The sequence below is a fragment of the Tauraco erythrolophus genome, chromosome 1 (assembly GCF_009769465.1).
Source record: "Tauraco erythrolophus isolate bTauEry1 chromosome 1, bTauEry1.pri, whole genome shotgun sequence".
NCBI lineage: Eukaryota > Metazoa > Chordata > Aves > Musophagiformes > Musophagidae > Tauraco > Tauraco erythrolophus.
Window position 1 is genome coordinate 68389165 of NC_141465.1, and position 18645 is coordinate 68407809.

An 18645-nucleotide genomic window follows, 5' to 3' on the forward strand; every position below is an offset into this window, starting at 1 on the left:
AAAAATTTAATATAAAACCTCTTCATGTTTCACTACCTATGCAGTACTTATGTTTTAAGAAAGGAGAAGGAAAGCTACTCCTTGCAGCCACAGGGATCATTTAATCTTACGTTAATAATATATAAGGCTTTGCTTAGTTTTCCATTTGAAAGTTGTTGCAAAAGCAATGAAGTAAATGGGAAAAGGAGTCAAATACGATACCTAAAAATAGACTAGACTAATATTTTTCCCAATAAAAATTATTGGATTTCACAGACTAAAGTCGGATGACCATGGTTGTTAATGAAAAGAAAACTATCAAGCTCAGATAAAAGCAGCTATAGCAGTAATCAATCTTGGGGACTACCTTATTCTTTTCTCTTGGAATCCTTGGCAGAAAGAAAATGCATGACAATTAAATATGACATAATAATAGGAGACACATAAAGGAGTATCAGGTTATTTTACAGGGAAAATGGGAAGATTAATAGCATAGGAGAAACAAAAGAATTAGGAGAATAGCCAGAACTATGGATTAATGACTAGAACTACTCGAAAGCTGGAAGATTGCCGCTGAACTATACCTCAGCAAGGATCTGATCCAGAATTACTGTTGGCAGTCCCAATCACCCAAGTTAGAGAGAGATGAATCCCAACTGCAAGGAGGCTCAGGAAGTGTGCCTGGCATGGTCACTACTGGAGAGTCTATCACACTGGCAGAAAACCAAGACAGCTTGGCCTAGCAAGACAAGGGTTGCACTACACTCTATGCAAAGCAACACTAGTACTGAAGAATAGAAAGATTCTGCAACAACCCTCCAGTAGCAGCAGTAAGGATCAAAAATTCTCCACCTACTCAAGTCTTGATTTTATAATGGAACTGTACAGATAGCATTGCATACAAAAGCAGAGAAATAAAATGAACCTTCAGGTCCACTCCAGACCTACTTTGCTTGCAACCATCCTACTGTCATCAACATTTCCTAGCACTTGAGCCAGACCCAGGACATAAATGCTATGGGAAGCTGAGTACAAACTATGCAAAAGCAACATCAGAGTTCAAAACCCTCACACACTACTCTTTGTTGAAGATATGTACTCAGAAACTATCACTCCCAGACCATAACTTAAAGACAGCTCCGTTTTGAGGAGCTTAACATTGGCATGAACATCAAGAGTACCCACTTGGCTCAATTCCAATTCATCCTGATTTAAATAATTCAACCTCAGTTTTCTGCAACTTCATCATCTCCTACAGTCAAATTGGACTACAACAAAATGACACATCCATGTCTGAAGACTTAACAAGCTCAAGGAACAGCACAGAATTCTGTTGTGTATTTCTACAGGCAACTCAGCAGTACTGCAACTATGCCTCCACAAGTGTGGAGCAAAGGGAACACCTTTGTTTCCTTTACAATTTCAAACCGAGATATTATTATTACGTTCCACCTAAATAGTTAGGCGTATCTTATTTTCTGCCGTATTTGTGTTTTCTAATACAAAATACTAGTTGCACGAGTTTTTCTAGAAAAAAATTGCACATTCCTGCCTCTGTGAAAATATGAGAGAGGAGATACGTAATGATCACACTGCTTGATGGGATGAGCAGAGGCATCACAATGATAAGGAAAGCATAAAAGCATCCACTGAATGGAAGAGATAAACAGATTCACTAACAACCACAGTGAAATTTAATCTTTACCTCAAGAACACAGAGAAGTTCTTCCACATAGGCTCTTTCAGTCTCAATAAGTTCATTAATCACATGCCTATAGACAAAGAACGACAATTAAGGCAGGTCTATTCACTCACGCAAAGTAATAAGGCAACAGTAACTTTGTGTTTTTACAACACACAATTAAAAGAACAATTTCCAGGTAATGGAAAACGTGATATTTCATGGATGTTTCTGTCAACAGTTTACACATCCTTAAAAACATTTCAAAATTTTTGAAAATGTGTTTAAACAGGAAAAAGTAAAATCTAGAATTTTAAGTACTGTAGTAACCGAACTGAAGCAGTGAAGCATTTTATCATTGTACACAAAAAAATCCAGTTATGCTGTGTTCATAAGCATTATAGGAGCTGGAGTTAAGAGTTGCATAGTGTTATCAAATGCAGACTTATTACACTGGTCATTTTAAATTAGAGGCTTTTAAGTTTTATTTCCGTAATGGTCAAGCAAAAATCCTTCCCCTCAGCCCCCTCCCCTTGTGATTTTATATGATTTAACACATGGTTTTAACAGTGAAAAGACAGCAGATGTATCCAGTTTACAGGCAGAAATGCAAACTCTGCTGCACACATTGCAGGTGGTACTAAGTTATTTTTTGACTGTGACACTAGTTTGTTTTGAAGAAAGTGATTTTTCTCAACATTTATCAAAACAGGGTCTAAAAAGTCATAAAAAGACAAAAATCTTTTGAAGCATGGAGATCAGAACCTCCGACAGATTTACAGGAGACTTATAACTTGAAGCTATGTCATCTCTGAAATGAAAATATGCAGTTATCCTGCCATAGCATCACTTTGCTGCAGGAAAGCCAGAGTCTGGTACTATATAGACTACAAATAATGCTGCAGACAGACTAAAATATCTTCCTCTGTGTAGCCATGGCATTTCAAAAAGCACTGAGGCTTAATTCAGGGAAGCATACTTTTCTTATCAAATCCTTAGCCAAACTCAGACTTTGCTGGAACTAAATCAGAGAAAAAGCATTTTTTGTTTATCAAAATACACTTACTGCCGTAAGACAGCTAGGTTTTCTTCATCATCCATTGTAGATCCTCCTCTGCTTTGATGGAGTTCAGTCATTTCACTCTAAAGAAGGAAACAAACAAAATCATCACAGCATCACAGCTGGGGAAAAAACGCTTTAAAATACAGAGCTTTGCACTCGGCTCTACTCGCATGCGTTTTCACAGGAAAGACTGTACTCTGTTAAAAATGAAGGCAATTTGCAAGAACGCTGCAAAAATCCAAGTTAACCTGAAGGTTTTGAAGCACGCAAGAACATTTAGATGCAGAGAGTTTTCCATGAAAGGCCAGCTTAGAAGAGACCATGGTTTGAGGAACTTTCCAGGAAGGCAACATCAGAGCATCAGCATAATCCTGGAGGCAACACTGGCCTTAGCCAGTTTTAGATTTTAGTTTTCCAAACTAAAAATGAGGTACTGTGCTACCTTTCTGGGAACTTACTAACTTGACACAGAAGTTCACTCTTACAACTTCTACTGGCACGGCTGACCTAATTCTGGCTTGCTGAAAAAAAGGAGAGGTTGTACTTTCAGTCCCCACTTGAACCAACCCTTTTCTCCAACTGTTGTCCCTACTGGTCACGTGGCCCTGTCTTTCTCCTTGCATTGCCTCTTGCTGAACCTCTGCTGAGTTGACTCAACTCTCTAACCCAGTGTGAAACTATTTGTTTCTGTTGCTGCTGTCAGGTTACTTTCCTTGCCGGAGGCGGGGCAGGAAGACCATCCCCACTTGGCAATGACAACCCATTAGGTCAGGTGAAGCTGTCTTGGAGCCAACGACAACTACCTCTTCGCTTTTACCAGTTTTAAGAGTAGCCAATTACTACTGGCAAATAATAAATGTTTCCTGTTCATAGATTTTATATTTTGCTGCCCCTAACATTTTTCCTAATATAGGCAACTATTTACTTTACCTTCCCTCATACCCAGCCCAGCAACAAAGCAGCCTCTATTTAAACCACATGACTACTTCACCAGAGTTACTTCGATAGGGGCAACACCATCACTTTTTCAGTGGAACTGCCTCATTCTTCTTAAGATTCTTGAATGTTCCATTGTATTATGAGTTTCTCAAGCAGTACATGCATGAAAAGCCCAAAGAAAAAGAATTACCTTTCCCCTTCTGTAGTTTACCCTCTGAAGCCCACTGCTTTCTGAGTTGGATACATATTCTCTTTGAAGACCTAAGCATGGAAACCAGAATCAAATAGCAGTTAGAACTTGAGCAGATCTCACACAGATGTTTGTGTAATCACAAATTACTGCTAGAAGTTTCTTCAAGTTTCTCAGCATAGAGCAAAATCTTAGTTAAAGGCTACTAGAAGTTACTTACCTGGAGAGCTACATGGAGATTTTACAAAGGCTTCAGGTCTTGGTGCAACTGGCTGAACAGGACGTGTCTGCTTAGCTGCCAGTTTCTTAAGACTTACTTGTCTCTTTTGAAACATTTCTTCCATGCTTTCTTGCTTCTGGAAAACCTTTTGCACGTGCTCCTACCGTTGCCACAGAAATTGAAAAAAAAACCCAATCCCTGTCAGAGACCCATGAACAAGCTACACTGCCATTTACAGCACATTAATTTGAAGTTGCCATTGCTTTTATACCACGTATAAAAATATTACCGAACTCTTTATTCCTAATAAGGCAAAATTTACAGTCATTTAGTACATTTAAAAATTGGAACATCACTTCATAAAAAATTTTGCATGCTTGCAGAAGAGAAACTAATGGGGTTCAGGTTTCAAATTAAAAAAAAAAATAGGGAAAAGTGTTTTTGACAGTGTCTAATGGTTCTGTTACATGAAGAGATCAACCAAGAGGAAAAGGGACATATTCTTAAGTTCTAAAAAGAGCAGTTACAAAGCAGAAGTCATATAAATATCAAGGACAGGCATGTTTTTGCTACATAAAAAAGATATTTCAAATACTCTTCAAATATTTCAAATAGAATTTCTTTTTTAAAAAAAATTCTCCCATCTGAAAAATTGTAGTTATTAAAAGGCTCTGAAGTCCTTGATACTTATCCAAAGATACGACAGGACTAGCACCTCCGGTAGGAAAATGTGTTGGCTTTCCAGCTCCCACGTATAACTCCTAGTACTGACTATTTAGCTTTATCAGTGTCCATGCATGAACGCAATTCTAAAATTAACAAATGAATGCATAGATACACATAAACATCTTCTGGTACCTTTAGGTCTTCATTGAGGATGTGTGCATACTCTCTGTAAATTTTACTCAGCTCCTTGATTTTATTGCCTGCACCGGTGTCCAGGAATTTCTCGATCTCCTGTAATGCTGATTCTGCGCCATCCTGAGACTGACACTTATCTACTGGCTGCAAAGCCAGCAGATAAATTCCTTCATCGCACCACTTCATAGACTAGCAACAGACAAAAAAACAGGTTCAGAATGCACCAATGTCAGCATCAAACACTAAGAGGTCTAAAACATTTCATACTTCTAGTTGTAAAGTATTCAGCTATTTAAGGAGAAAACTTCCAGCACACCCAGATATTTTTACCTGTCATGATGACAACTGGTTGGCTGAAGTTTTAGCAAACAAGATGGGAAACAGAACTGTACCATATAAAATTTACCTTTTCTAGTAAGCCATGCAGTTCTAGAGATTTGTTAAGAAGATTCCTCCTCCGTTCTATCTCAGTAGTGAAGGCATCACAGAGATGATGAAGTTCACTGCATTTTGGAATAATGGAGTCCACAGCATAATGATTGCTTTGAATAAAAGCATCACCCTCTGAGGCTAGCATTCTGGCTTTTGCTATAGTTTCCTAAGAAAGTAAGCACTGATTTAGGCACATCTTTCCTTGGATCAACATCAATGAAAAAAACCCTAAAAATTATGCCATTTGTTTTTACAAAGTAAAATACATATGTTGATAAAGAATACATCTTTAGTTAACAGCTGCTTTGCTTAATAAATCAATTCCCAGATGCCTAAGAACTTTTATGCCTCCTTCTTTATCGTATCAGAGTACTTCACAAATATTAATGAGTTTCATGATATGCCTTCCTGTGAGGAAATCGCTATCGCTTTCTATGCCTTACTTATTCAGCAGTGTGTTTGTGTGTGTACGTATGCAATTTGGAATACAGTAGCAACCTGAACATAAATTAAAAACCACCGAACTCCAGCACCTCAGCCTCAAGAGTAACGACCTCACTTAGAGCTGTGTGCTTTACTGTGAAGTACAGATCTTCGTAAGGTTCCCTTTCTACATTGTTCAGAGCCTATGTTTCCGTTGGTCATCTTTTAACATACTGTATGTTCAATACAGAAGCCTTCTCATTGCTGAGATTTAGTAAGTGGCTTTAATGGGAATGGAAGCGGCCTCTTGATCACTAAGTGCAGAACTTGGCTACGTAGAACCTTCATGCAATTCTTCCACGAACCGATCACACTGACTTTGTGACTGGCCATTCTGCTCTTTATTGAGGGATGCCTGAGAACTGGGCTGCTCAAATGGTTAAAGGCTTTATTCCAAATTCCTTCTGCACATTACTTGAGACACTCAATGTGCCCTGTTGTCAGCTTAAGCTCTGCTCATAAGATATACTCAATAACCAAATATTGTTCCCCTCCACACATGCATCGTCATACTAGAAATTAAGGAGACTGTATTGCAGAGTTCTTACACATGATTTTTCTTCAAAGTTGGCAAGATCTTTCAAAATGTGCTCCACATGCGAACAGCTGTTTCCCACATCCGTGAAAGCAGACAGTCTCTCGTACACAATATCCAAAGCTGCTTTGACCTGAAATGAGACACAGCTATGTATCAATGAAGACGATTCCATCTCTCTGGAGACCCATTAGTTAAATAGTTGATAGCCACTATTTCCAGTCAGGTGACTCAAATTATGGGGTTACTGAGGCACAGAAACAAATCACTTTTTTGTCAGCCTATCTTTAGCCCAATTAAATGAAAACACATACAAAGAAAAGACAGTGAAGTAATCCTGTTTCCCGGTACTGAAAAAAAAAATGCAGGAAAACTAATGCTCAGGAAACATTTATGATCTTGCTTTTACCAGATGACAATAATACAAAGTGACATTAATGTAAACAGCAAAACACAAGGGAGACATCCTCACCCTAACAATTGTTTGAGAGACAGACATACAGACAGACACACATTTGTAAGAGAGTTTTTGAGTGTTGCTCCCATGGAGACACAGGGGCCGTGTTCCGAGATCAGTTACACCAGCACAAAATGACTGTAGATGCCATCGAGCATATGAGATAAACCAACATGAGATCAGAAACTGGCTGTAAAAATTTTAGTTCAGCCTCCACCCAGCTTCTAACAGTGTCGTTGCAACTTCCCACCCACAGTGTTGGATACTGTTTTATAAAATTTCAGCCAGAAGGTTTAGGTAAGTCCTGGTTCCATAAAAGGGCCTATTGGCAAGATGAAAGCTTTGCAGCCTGTGTATTATGCTTCTGTGGTGGAGAACAGGTTTCAAAGGAGTTTTTGAACACTTATACACTGCTGGACCCAAGGAAAAAAAAATAAGACTGCAAAGAGAAGCTGTTATGTCTCTATAGGCAAGTATTCAAGGTAGTAGAGAGCTGGATGTCAAGCAAGGACACGTACAAGAAAAGGTGGTTTCAAGCACACGTAAAAACTGCAAAAACAAAAGGGGGAAGTATATTCTTCTGAATCATTTCTATATTATCAAATATTGACTGCCACCAAGAAGTTCTCACCTCTCTGAAATTCTGTTCAAAATTCCGAAGGTGCAGACACTGCTCAAGTTTTTGCTGATGCTTAACCCAAAAATCATCAAAGGCAGTCTCTGTTTCATGTAATTGAGCCAGAAGTCTTTAAAAAAAAAAGAAAAGAAATACTGTAAGACTAATGGGTGCAACCTTTAAGGGACAATGCAATCTTCCACAGTAAACAAAAAGCCTCCCCAAAGCAATATTTTCCAGAAAAAATAAACTGGATACAGGAAACCTTTTAAAGTATTTCACAGAATTGTTTCCTAGAATAACATTGATGTAAAACTGAAACCCAACACAAACATTAAGTTCTGAAAAATTGGCAAGAGCTGATTTGAAGCTAGCTGCTGCCCATACTACTTCTCAGCTCTGGCCTGGGGACATGGGGCTAGCAAACATAAATCAAACATGCAAATGTGTGTGGGCTAGGACTCGGAGGAGCCCAAGCTTTGGGCTATAAAGAAAAATCAAGGCAAAAATTTGTACTGCTATGACCAGCCAGCTGCCCTTACATTTTATTCCTTGGAGCAAGGCTTGTCATAAACCTGAAGGTCATTGCTTCTCCTTTTCTGAGCAGCATTACTACTTAATATCACAGGCAAGTGTACAGCAGTACTGCGATGAAAAGAATCTTCTTCAATCATAATTTTGGCCAATGCCTTAAATCTCATACTTTTCAACTTATCTTCCAATATTGCATTTGACAGTACCGTATCCTATGGACTTATCTATACAGTGCACTTTGCTGTACTTAGGCTACATCTGAATTTTAATTAATTTTTGCTTTTAATAACACAGAAACGAACCCTGAATTTACAAGTTAAAACCAAGTGGAGGGAAAGGTGGAGGGACACACACAGAGTTTGTTCCAACTTCTGTCAGATATTGTATCGAGTGGGAACATTTTGGATAAATTAGCCTCCACCCCAACTGTCCTTCAGACAGCTGATAGTAACAATGGCCAAAAATAGTGATTTCTGCTAAGCTTTGTGGATTGGAATGGATGGTTATTTGGAAAGAAAAGTCAGTCCAAGTGTAACAGAAACATGAAATGACAAAAAAAGAATGCAGAATACTGCCTGGGGGAAATGAGCTATGCTTTCATAGTTCTGTGCAAATTTACATCTGTGCTGTGGTGATATAATGTCTTGGAAACTGGCAGTAATTTGAGGGGGGTGGGCAGGGAGCAAAGGAAAACATTTATTACTTATATGCCCAAAGGAAGCATATAGGAAGTTTGTGCATAGATTCTTCAAGAGTGGTGTACTTCCTAGTAGTTCTTTAAAGACTACTAACAACATTGATAAGATATCAGCAATGTTTAAATCTGCCTAAAGGAGCTTCTGAGAAAAAAAAATCTCCCACTTCAAAAGGGCTTAACGAAAGTGGACAAATCCACTGAAAAGAAGTAATATATCACTTTTCTCTTCCCCTCTTGATTTCCCTACGGCAGCGAAATTTCCTTGGATTGCACTTCAGTCTCTAAACAAAGCATCGATATTCATTAAAATAAGGAAAAGTCGCTCAACTATATAGTCCAAATATGACAAAAAACCCACAACCAAACAAAACAAACTACAAAACAAAACAAAAAAACAACAAACAAAAAAACCCCTGAACAGTGTTAACTTTGTTAGTACTGGAATTCAAACTCCATCCCCTATTTCCTTATAGCCAGGTGATCTGGTAATGGACATCAGAGGATTACTTTGCTCGAGACAGATCTGACAACAGAAGAGTTGTTTCTGAAAGCATCTTTTATGTGTTCACATGTAACATCTGCCTATTTGTAAGCATGCAGATGGAATTAAGTAAAAGAGCTAAGGAGGGGTCAAAAAACCCAGAAATGCCACATGTTCACTCCTCTCACCGTTCTACCGTTGTTTGATTGTCTAGCTGATCTTGATTCAGTTTGTATTCCGGATTTTCAGTAACTGGTTTTGTAATACTTCCAAGGATATCATCTCCCTGTTCTACTGCTAACCTGATATCCTCCTACAAAAGAAAACAAAAAGCCACACACTGTAGCTGTGTGTTGTTGTTTTTTGTTTTTTTTTTTTAAGTAGACTTCATAAGGCATCAAACTGGAAAAATTATTTTGTTTTAATAGCAATAAAGCAAGCATAGTTTGATTAAAAGCAGTGTTTGACAACAAATACAGACAGTAAATGCTAAATGTCAGCTTCTTCTACATTTACCATCTTAAGATCCCAGTGTAACTGAGTTGAATTTTCATGATAGATAGCTTTCTAGTGTCTCCTTAGGCTACAAACATCTCAAAAGTTTTAGATGCATAGTTTTGAAACCCCCAAATAGTTTCCATTTAAGCTGATTTGAAAGAAGATTTGTCTACTCTTCGAAAGGTCATATATTTTCATATGCATGCAAATACATTCAAATTTCTTATTGCAAACAAAACTACAAATTAAACACACCACTATTTACAAAACAATTTCTGTTTCCACATACAAATCATTATGCATTTGTACATATGTAATCTTAGTCTCAAGAAATGTCATTCTTAAATGCAAAAGGATTTTTAACATCAAACCAAGCAAAATAAGTTCAACAAAATTTCAATGTTTCGCACTATTACTATCTATTAACATCCTCCACATTTTCTATTAACATTATGCTCCATAAATTAAACACAGTTTATCTAGAAGACAGCATCTTTACAAAAATTACATACCTTCATCTTGTCCTTCTTTTCTGTGTGTGTTGCAAGAAGGGAGCTGGTTGATTGCACATCGTTTGGTAGCTCTGTTTCAGCCAGCTCAGTCCCAAAGGACTGAAGAATGTGAGCTGTTTGCTTAACCTTTTGGGCGAAACTTTCTATAGCCTTTTGGAATAAAAACCATTAAAGATGTTTCAAGCTCATCACACGCGTATGTACAAACAGACACATACATACAAAATATAACGCTCAAAACAAAGCCAAGCAGATGAATTACAAGACTGAAAAATGGTCAAAGTATAATTTTGCAAGCAACAGATACCGTCACCATTAATTCCTTAATTAGGTTCGTATCAGGTGTATCTTCCTCATATTTTTATAATCTGAAATTATTTTACAACTTGAGCTTTTTCTGTCTCGTAGCAAAACCAATAAACCTCAACACATAGTTCCTTTGCTCCAAGTGTTCAGAAAACCACTCCCAGATTATTACTCATATTATTTCTCTAAGATGACTAAGTACCATTGGGAACATCATCTCACTCAGAGCAAGTCAACTTGCATCACTTGGAATCTGTTTTATAAATGACAGGGTATAAAACAGAAGAGTTCATTAAACTGAAAAGTTAAAACAAAAACTAAGACTTACAGTGCGACGGGACAGCCATCTGTTATGGCAGTAATCCAGGGTGCCACCAAGATCTTCTGTTAATTGTGTTTTATCAATGTGACCCTGCAGTTCTGATACTGAGCCCAGCATTATGATCTGCAGCAGCAAAGAAAAAAGTAAACACTATCCGTGGTGAAAAGTCCCTTGTTAAGGATTCTAAGCCCCATCCTTCAGCCTCTGGTAGAGAAAATTCAGTTTAATATAGAAGCAAGTGATGGAACTATTTCCTTTGGGTACAGAAAAACAAACTTCACAGTTGTTTCAGCTGAAGATGTTGTAAATGTAAATAACTACATGCGAGCATGAGCACCAGGCATATTAAAAACAAGCTTATGGATTATACAACATAAATTACACTATTATTTTTTTTCATCTTGATAAACCATATATGGCTATTTTCTAAGAGCAACGTTCATTACTTGTCTATTTTCCCCTGTTATCTTGAGTCTGTGGGAGAGAATGATAGCGTCTCCATGGATTTGGCATGTAAGGAATGGTTCTCCAAAATAAACGAGGGGTGAGGGGAAAGTATCTTAACTTAAAGACTATCTTTCACCCTTGAAATTTACATCTGATAAGTAAACTAACTTGTATATCTTCAGTTTATACAGTTTCAAAGTTTATTTTAAAATACAAATGCTGTAGATTCACAAACAAAAATATAATCAGTGGTTTTGCTGGTGATGTAGCAACAGGCATCAGCTGTATGTGCATGCAAATGACAGAAACAATAGTATTTGTCCATAGGAAAAATGTGTTTGCCTCAAAATTCACACACTCTTTCAAGAATAAACTATCATGAATTAGGTAAAATTGCTGGAACTTTAAGCATGGCTCTTTACTGGGATTTTTTTCTTCTAACTGGCTACATTAAGTACTTTAACAGATTTTTGATAATAAAGTGAAAATAGAGGATTACTTACAGGTACTTTCATTTTCAACTCATCTTTGTTGAGTTGGAAAGTAATGTCTGAGAGAGCTCGATGAAAAAATCCTGTTGGGCGCAGAACAAGGACTAGTTGCAGGTTTCCTGGGAAAGACGCCTACAAAACAAGTTTAGTCCGTTATTTTCTGTGTCTCAGCTCCAGAAAATACTTTTGAACAAGGAGAAGCCCCTTTTAAACTGCAAACTAACTGTACCAAAGGCCTCCCAATAACAGAGCGACCAATTGTAAACATAGTGAGGCTTGCACAGAGAGCTTCAGTCGAAGAGACATTTACTCATCTTTGGAAACAGGAATCTATTCTCCTGGAACTGAATTTTTCAGGGCTGGCTTGTACTGCTCTTCAGCCAAGATTACACCTAGCCAAGGAGGCTAGTGAACAGACATTGGTGGCTTAGTACTCTTTCTAACAGCAATACTTTCGTGGTTATCTTATCTTCTCTTTAATAGAGGGCACCAAGAGAAATCTCCATTATCATCTGAACACCTAACACCACGTTTCTAGTTTGCACGTATACTACCTTGTAAGTTGCCTACACAAACTCTTGCCACCAAGATTGAATTTCTCAGGCAGTAGCATAGAAATAAGCTTTAATTTTGCAGACAAAAATAAAACATAATAATTCTCGGCTGTGTTTTTTCTTGTTGTCTTCCAACTAGTAGTCTGAGGGATCCTTCCCAGTTTTACAAGTGATGGGGGCAAAACAAAACAGAGGAGAAGGAAAGCAAAGAAATAGCATTAAATTACTAAAAATCCACCTCTGCTATGGCAGAGGTTTGCAAAACTTGGCATCTAGCCGTTCTTGAAATCATGCAAGTCTTCTCCCCTATTCAGTATTTCCACTGTAGGGAGGCAGTGAAGCTCACTAAAGAAATTATCATTATAATGATTAAGTATGCAATTTTCTTCATTGTAGTGTTGGAAATTATGTCACATATCTAGCAAATTGAATTACTACAAAAAAACGAACACTGACTGAAGGAGCTGTTATACTATGCTCTATTTCCATGCCTAGTGAAACTGTTAGCATCTGGAAGGTTGGAGAGTGGTTTAATACTCATTCTCAGGTTTCCAAAGGTTCCAAGTATTTAGCAATGGAAATGACAAACTTTTAAAGAGAAAAGTAGTTAAAAACTTTTCTGGAAGACTTCATAGATTCATTGTGGTCTCCCAGATATTCAGTATTCAACTAAGATCTCAATTTGATTGAGGAACCTTAAAGGCTTGAGCTTCGCAGTCTGCCTCCACTTCAGTGATGCCCATGCTTTCTAGAAAGCATGGTGGGTTCAGTCCCAAAGGAGTCTGAGTCTGTCTGACGGCTGGGAAGAGAATCCAGGTAATTCTGAGTACCCACACTATCTTCTCATCCTTGCACTGTAAATGAACTTTCCCTGCGTACTAGAAATAGTGTACCCTGTGGACTTACTAACCCACAGTTATCAAAACAGAAGAAAAACTTTTCATAGAAAATTCCTGACAAAGTTAAGAAAAAATTATTTTTACCATTTTTTCCCTCAAATATTGTACCAAGGACAACCCCAAATTTATTTAAGAAAACTATTTAACATATACTAAGGAATATTGCAAGAATGGACAAAAGAATTTATTTGTTAAATCTCCTGAATAATCTTTGTAGAATGATAGCCATGTAGTCTATTAATTTAGACCTGTGTGAATTTATTTTGTGCCTGTAACAGCAGAGTCTGATTGAGCTGTTAATTTTCACCTTTGACTTCCAAAATGTGAAGTTTATTCAGTTGCAATGTCAACGTTTCAGAAGTAAAAGTTCCAAGAAGAAATATCATACATTTTGAAAAAAATAAGGGGTCTTCATGTGAAACATCCACCCCACCACAGGACATCCAGACATACTGTCTTTGGCAGCACGTTTGCAATCCATTTAGCTTTAGCAAGAATACTGGGAAACATCTATTCTGTTAGCTTCAAGTTGAGTAGATACATTAGAAACCCACAATAGCATGAAATTGTGAAGCATGAAAGACACCAAATAGTAAAAGCAAATTTTAAGTTACATGTATGAGTAATAAATTTCTTCATTCTAACTTTAAATTTTCTCTTTTACACTCTGTGACTGTAGTCTAGATTTTTACTCCAAAAATTTCAGAGAAAATATCCTGAAAGGGACCTGGGGGTGCTGGTGGACAACAAGCTGAAAATAAGTCAGCAGTGCGGTGCTGCAGCAATGAAGGCAAATTGAATCCTGGGTTGCATCCGCAGGGGCATGACTCGCAGAGGCAGAGATGCCATCATTCCACTCCACTCCACTCAGTGCTTGTCTGGCTGCCCCTGGTGTACTGTGTCTGATTCTGGTCCCCACAATTCAAGAAAGACATGAACAGACTAGAGAGGGCCCAAAGGAGGTCTATGAAGACAATCAAAGGACTGGAGAACCTGGCTGAGGAAGAGAGACTGAAGGAGATAGGTCTCTTCTCCCTGGAGAAGAGAAGGCTCAGGGGTCCTCATCGGTTTTGCAGCTGTCACTTGAAGAGCAACTACAAAAAGGACAGAGGCTCTCTCTTCACCAGTTGCCATGTGGAGAGGACGAGGGCCAATGAGTACAAGTTGCACTGGGAGAGTTTTCATTTTGATATAAGAAAATTTTTTTTACAGTGAGAACAATCTTTCACCAGAACAACATCCCCAGGGACATGGTAGAGTCCCCATTACTGAAGGTTTTCAAGGTAAGATTGACAGGGTGCTAGACAGTCTCATCGAGGCTCCCTTTCCCCACGAAAGATTGGGCCAGATGATCTTTCAAGGTCCCTCCCAACCTAAGCCATCATTCTGTGATATTTAGGCTAGTACTGAAGCAGACAATAGTAGCCAAATGCAATGAAATAGTAAATTTTTCTAAATTGTGCATTAGCTCTTATGAAATACAGAGTTTAATTGCATGACCAGATATAGAGTGTCTCATCAGTGCTCAATTCAAAGAAAACAGACAGAGAATGCACATTACAATTATTCTCCATCTCAGTGTACTGTCTACCCAAAACAACGCCACTGAAGTCACTACAGTCTTGTACCACTTCAATTCTTATTCAAGGCTTGCCAGAAGTTTCCCCTCTCTCCTAAGAAAAGCTCAAATTCTAGATTACTCTAACTTTGTCTACAACACTGTTCTTGTCTCTATTACTCTGCCTCCTATGCTTCCCATTTGGTTTTGCTTTTTCAAAAAACCGAAGTCTTGAAAAACAATGCCTCCTCTGCTTGTTGTGGAGGCTGAGAGTCAAATCTGCAAACTGATCTTTGTGAAACAACAAGAAGAAAAGGGAGGATTGCCACAGTAAACAATGTTGGACCAGGGCCAACTATTCCAGTTTATCTGAGCTTATATCTGCACTGCCCAAATATTACTATTTTCCTAACTTCCACATCCTCCTCTCCTCCCCCAAAGCCCTGGTGACCTGCAGAGACAATGACATGATGCAAGAGACACTCCTTAGACGTGTGTGAACTTCATCAACCAGTTAACTTAACGCTGAACATGAGAGAAAAACAACAACAACAAAAAAAATCTTCATTCCAGGCCAGCAGCATATTTGTTTGAAGCCATTGTATGCTAAGCAGACAGAGCAAACAATGACTTCTCAATAATGCTGTGCCAAATGTTAAGGACAAAAATAAATATTCACGTACGTTCAGTAGTGCCATAAAATAAAGTGCCTTCAAGGACTGTTTTAGTGAAGTCAATGAACATCACTGCGACTTAAAGAAGGGTTGGTGCGCTTGAAAACTTTCTTCCAAAAGTGTCTGTCTTTACTAGATTAATTAATATTAAGTGCTCCCCCAATACCTTGTCTCAAATATTGCACTTTAATGTCTATGTAAAAGAGACTAGGGTCATGTTTTTGGTATCCTCTGCCAAAATTAGGGTAGCCCCTATTCTATTTTAGCCCAACCCATATATGTCTTTGTCTCATTTTCATCAGCACTGGCACTTGTTTGATACTTCATGACATTTGTGGGATTAGTTTTCTATCTGCTTATCTCCTTCACTTCCCTATCCAGTCAGGCCAGCGCCAATTCCAAAGATACAGAAAAAGATGTAGACATGCATAGAGTTATCGGCTTTGAAATAATCTGACCAAACCAGGAATTTATATACAGCACAGCCCTTAAATCAAAGCTTTCCAATGCACTGCGATCTATGCTGCCCTATGAGCACCCCAAACCTGGAACATGGGAAGAACCTTCACTGGCTGGACAAAACAGGAGCTACCTTAAATCTTCCAGGAAAACAGTTAATAAATACTCAGCAGGTTGACTTGCCTGCTTTCAGGCCTCTGCTTCTCAGGGATGGGGAGCTTTCCACTGCATGCTCCAGGCCTCTGGAAGGGGGGAACTTACAGAGACTGATCCCAGCTGGGTTTTGCACAAAATGTAAAATTAAGTTAGTTGCATATAATCTTAACTATCACTTTCCTTCACAGAAAATTAATGACAGAGGCTGTCTGTAGCTCCAGTACTGACCCTGGAGTTAAGCAGCTGCTAATAGGGAGAAGTAAGGAGAGGCAGCCTGTCTCACAAATGAAGACAAGGCGATGCTGAAAGGCTGGTAAATAACCACAAAAGCTGAGCAGAAGACAACCCCTGCCTGACACTTGGGAAGAGGTGGCGGCAGCTTATTTGCGGGGAAGGAAGGACAGCGTTTCCCCAAAGATGGGTTCTGAGATTCTTCCTCTCTTCGGTTTCCAATGTGAGACGTGGTCTTGCTCTGTCGGTGCCAGCAGGGAGCTATTTAAGTCACTGAACAATTCTACCTGCAGCAGCCAGGCAGAGCAGCAATCCCACACACTCCTGCCTGACAGCAACTGTAAACAGCACGTATGTGCTATAGGCTATTGGGCAGAAGGCATTTTCAAAGGAGGAACGAGTCTCATTAAATCGCATACTTTATGATAGTCACAATATTCAAGGAGACAGGAGGTCGTGCTGCCAGGCTGCTGCTCCCTGAAGAGGCAGCACAGGAGCAGAGCGATGGCTGGGGACTACAACTGGAAGCCAGTTACTACACCTTTCAGCAGTGAATACTTAAAGGTGAGCTTTTGGAAAAGAAAAGCAACACTTTAGGCTTTTCATGTCTCAGGTTTCCTCCTAGGGCTTCTTTAGTATACAAAGTATATCCCTTTTAGATAGGGATGCACTTAAAATAAAGTTGCAGTCTGCTGTTGAGTCCCACAGAGCAATTCACTCGGGTGCCCCAGTGCTCAGAAGTCTCTTATACTCCCACACAGCACAGGAAAACTGTTATGATAAACAACGAACCCACTGCCCAAAGTAAACAGCTAGCTTTCAGAATTACCTGAAACATGCAAGCCATCAAAGAGCTAACACTTGACTTGGTTTTAGTAGTTCTGCCTTAAAATACTTGGAACAACACTGTTTTTCATTTTATGAAGAGCTTCAATATACCCACATTACCGAACTCTGTGGTGGTGTTTTCCCTCCTGCACTTACTAGTACGCCATAAGCCACAGGGCACTTCTTTCCAAAATACCTCTGTATATAGAGGAGCTAATAAGTATGATTTTTTTTTTTTGCAAGTCTGTTTGTTCCTGGCTAGAATAGAATGAAGTCTCCTACACAGGCCTCTTGTCAAGAAAGAATCTTGAATTAAATCAATTCATAAAAGGAACAGTTTGAAACCTAGTTTTAAAAGCATTAAGCTGTTTTGCTTTAGATCTGAGTTTAATGCTTGTGATGTTATGACCCTGTTTTCAGAGCTTAAGTGATTTGCTTCTCTCTTTTTACATATTAAAAAAACCATGTAACAACAAGGAAAAAACAGCTGACTATACAAGGGTAACTGCAAAAGTACCTGCACATGTAATATTCTCAAAATATCCAAAGCAATAAGACAAAACTGTACAGCATCTCAAAATAACCTTTTTAGTTTATCATTCACTGGAATCATTCATGGTAATAGCTACTAAATTAATACAAATACTGTCATAGCTTCATCACAGTGTCAAGTTTTTGGTGGTGTTTTGAGCCCAAGTGAAAACAAGAAACATGATTAGGCCTGAAAAAGAAGCAGTTTTTTCAAACTTAACCCATACAAATTGTTAAGTGTCATTGCAGTTTTCAGGACGTGATGCAACCAGCTAGCTAGAAAGTGTGCTAGTGGGAAATACCTACCCACAACATAACACAGTGCCTTTCATGGAGCATCACTTACTAAAGGCATCTTTTCTCCATCAACAAGTCACTAAGAAACTCAACATCTCTCTACAGACAAGGCCAAAGAACTCAAGGTTGGATTACTGTAGTTCACTGTTTCTCACCTTGGATGTAAAACCAACGATAAGACTCCAGATGGCAGAAAAATGGGACTGCCTGGCTCCTGCAAGGTTTAGGCTGGTATTAGCACTCCAGTCTCTCCATTGGCTTTTGGTCTTCTCCTGCCAGTTAAAGGTCTTGGCCCTAATCTTCAAAGCAATTAATGGGCTAAGCCTCTGCTACAGTGAAGACTGCATTTTCATTTATGAAGAGCTAAGAAAAACAGTGCTCTGGACAATGCAGTCCAAAATGGAAGGCGTGAAACCTGCATGCAATACATCCTTGGTCAAAGGGGGCAAATCACGATGCAAACTTCTCCAGGAGGTTGGATAAAACCCAACTCCTGTCACATTAAGAAAGAACTGCAAAGTTACATAACTGGATAAAACTTTCCCATTTTCACCTGAGTGACCTCCATATCAACTGCTTCCTCAAGAGCAGTTGCCCACGTGCACGTTATTTCCTAAGCACCAAGTTTAAGGAAGTTTGTTTTCTTTGAACTTTCAATATGAGGCTAATGGATGGCTATGGTGGAACTTTTAATGATGTTGAATGCAGTTTTTT

At 38.7% G+C, this 18645-nt stretch overlaps 1 protein-coding gene across 4 annotated transcripts in view; it reads right to left on the reverse strand.

Annotated features, from left to right (window-relative positions):
• The window catches only part of MCF2L (MCF.2 cell line derived transforming sequence like), a 168206-nt gene that overhangs the window by 16790 nt on the left and 132771 nt on the right, over positions 1–18645 (reverse strand). For all 4 annotated transcript variants that reach the window (XM_086610782.1, XM_086610768.1, XM_086610764.1 and 1 more), the window contains exons 5-16: positions 11757–11876; positions 10813–10929; positions 10179–10328; positions 9357–9481; positions 7472–7586; positions 6397–6516; positions 5340–5531; positions 4931–5122; positions 4073–4232; positions 3853–3923; positions 2727–2803; positions 1685–1751 (exon numbers count right to left, since the gene is read on the reverse strand). In XM_086610782.1, the coding sequence (XP_086466908.1) occupies positions 1685–1751; positions 2727–2803; positions 3853–3923; positions 4073–4232; positions 4931–5122; positions 5340–5531; positions 6397–6516; positions 7472–7586; positions 9357–9481; positions 10179–10328; positions 10813–10929; positions 11757–11876 (1506 nt within the window). The remainder of the gene's footprint in view (positions 1–1684; positions 1752–2726; positions 2804–3852; positions 3924–4072; positions 4233–4930; positions 5123–5339; positions 5532–6396; positions 6517–7471; positions 7587–9356; positions 9482–10178; positions 10329–10812; positions 10930–11756; positions 11877–18645) is intronic.